General features: G+C 62.8%; 1 protein-coding gene across 1 annotated transcript in view; it reads right to left on the reverse strand.

Annotated features, from left to right (window-relative positions):
• Positions 1-58: 58 nt before the first annotated feature.
• The window catches only part of LOC105310440 (peroxisomal acyl-coenzyme A oxidase 3-like), a 4,693-nt gene continuing 3,285 nt past the window's right edge, over positions 59-1,466 (reverse strand). Inside the window, exons 2-3 of the mRNA XM_011386620.2 lie at positions 1,267-1,441; positions 59-466 (exon numbers count right to left, since the gene is read on the reverse strand). Of these exons, the coding sequence (XP_011384922.2) occupies positions 366-466; positions 1,267-1,441 (276 nt within the window). The 3' untranslated portion in view covers positions 59-365. The remainder of the gene's footprint in view (positions 467-1,266; positions 1,442-1,466) is intronic.

A 1,466-nucleotide genomic window follows, 5' to 3' on the forward strand; every position in this document is an offset into this window, starting at 1 on the left:
GACACAGGGCTCCGGACATCAGTCCCTGCGGAACATGCTGGACAGAGCACCCTTAGGACATCGAGTAGGGACTGGGGCCGTCTGAGTTTTCTGGGCGACAGAGGCACAGAGAGAAAGCGAAATCCCAGGAAGCAAATTTAAATTGGGGGCTGCGTGACTTGGAGCGTGGGGGAGGGGAACCACCGCGGTGGCTGGAAGGGGTGCCAGGTGAGGGCGCACAGACTCGGGGACCCCCCCCTTGCTGCTCTTGCCCTGAAATTTCTGACAGGAGCACGTTTTCTGGCTATTTTCCTGTTTTGCCGAACGCTGCCTGTGCACAGATGCGGAGGGCGGAGGCCAGTGCGTGTCGCCGTGCGGCGGTTCAGTCATGTGCTAACACAAAGGTGACCACGACTCACCTGCGAACACAGGGCCAGGATGGCACGCTCTACCATTCGACCTGCTTGCTCACCAGAAAAGTAGCCACCTGTAAGCACAGGGCTGGTTAGCCCAGGGTCTGGTACCCTAAGTCCAAAATCACCCGCAAACAGCAATCACCCTGAAACAGCTTTCCAAATCAGCGCACGTTGTGTGAGATTGCATCACGGCCACCACCCGAGCCCCACTGAGCTGCAACCCCTCTGCAGGGACCTGTTGGCCAGGCCAGGTTCTGATGTCCCTTGTCCCACCGGTTCACTGAGCATATACCAGGAGCGCAGGGCCAGGAGCTGGGGTGACAGGGGCACAGGGCCCAGCGTGAGGCAGGCAAAGCATGGGATGTGAAGAGGGGCGGGCTGCACGGAGCCCAGGGCGGAGGGGCCGGGGCTGGGGGGCTGGGCCCCTTCCTAAGGGGGAGGTGGGTTCTGCCAGATCCGAACGCGGATGGTGGCTCAGGACGCCTGGATGACTGCGGGGACAGTGTGGGGCTGGCAGGGGCCACGGGCACTGAGCTGTGGCCCGGGGTGTGGGGGGCTGTCTGGACCCACAAGGGAGTGGCTGCGAGGCCCCCCGCAGCCTTGCCTCCCACACTGCAAAACACAATCTCCACAAAGCCTGGACGCACACAGGACAGGAACAGAGACATACTCTATCTGCAGCACTAACGTGTCAGGGGTGTTAAGGAAAAAAGTCTCCCCGGGGGACGATAATAGGACAAGCTGAGGAACAGGTTTACCCCACGCCTGTCAGTCTTCCAGGAGTCAGCCCGGGCACTGCCTCCTCCAGGAAGCCCTCTGGGCCTCGAGTCTGGGCATTCCTGGACGGCAGGTGCTGGCGGCGGGGCCTCACCTCGGTACAGCAGGGCCGCGTGCTGGCTCAGGGACCACAGGCCGTAGAGCGCGCTCAGCCGCTGGAGCACGGCCCGCAAGGTGGGGGGCACGCAGGGCTGGTGCGTGAACTCGTGGAACTTCCGCACGACCGTGAGCTCCAGGAACGCCAGGGCCAGGGAGCGGCTGTAGTACACCTGAAAGCCAACGCACAGGGCCACC

This window comes from Pteropus vampyrus, unplaced genomic scaffold, assembly GCF_000151845.1.
Source record: "Pteropus vampyrus isolate Shadow unplaced genomic scaffold, Pvam_2.0 Scaffold3503, whole genome shotgun sequence".
In the NCBI taxonomy this organism is placed as follows: domain Eukaryota; kingdom Metazoa; phylum Chordata; class Mammalia; order Chiroptera; family Pteropodidae; genus Pteropus; species Pteropus vampyrus.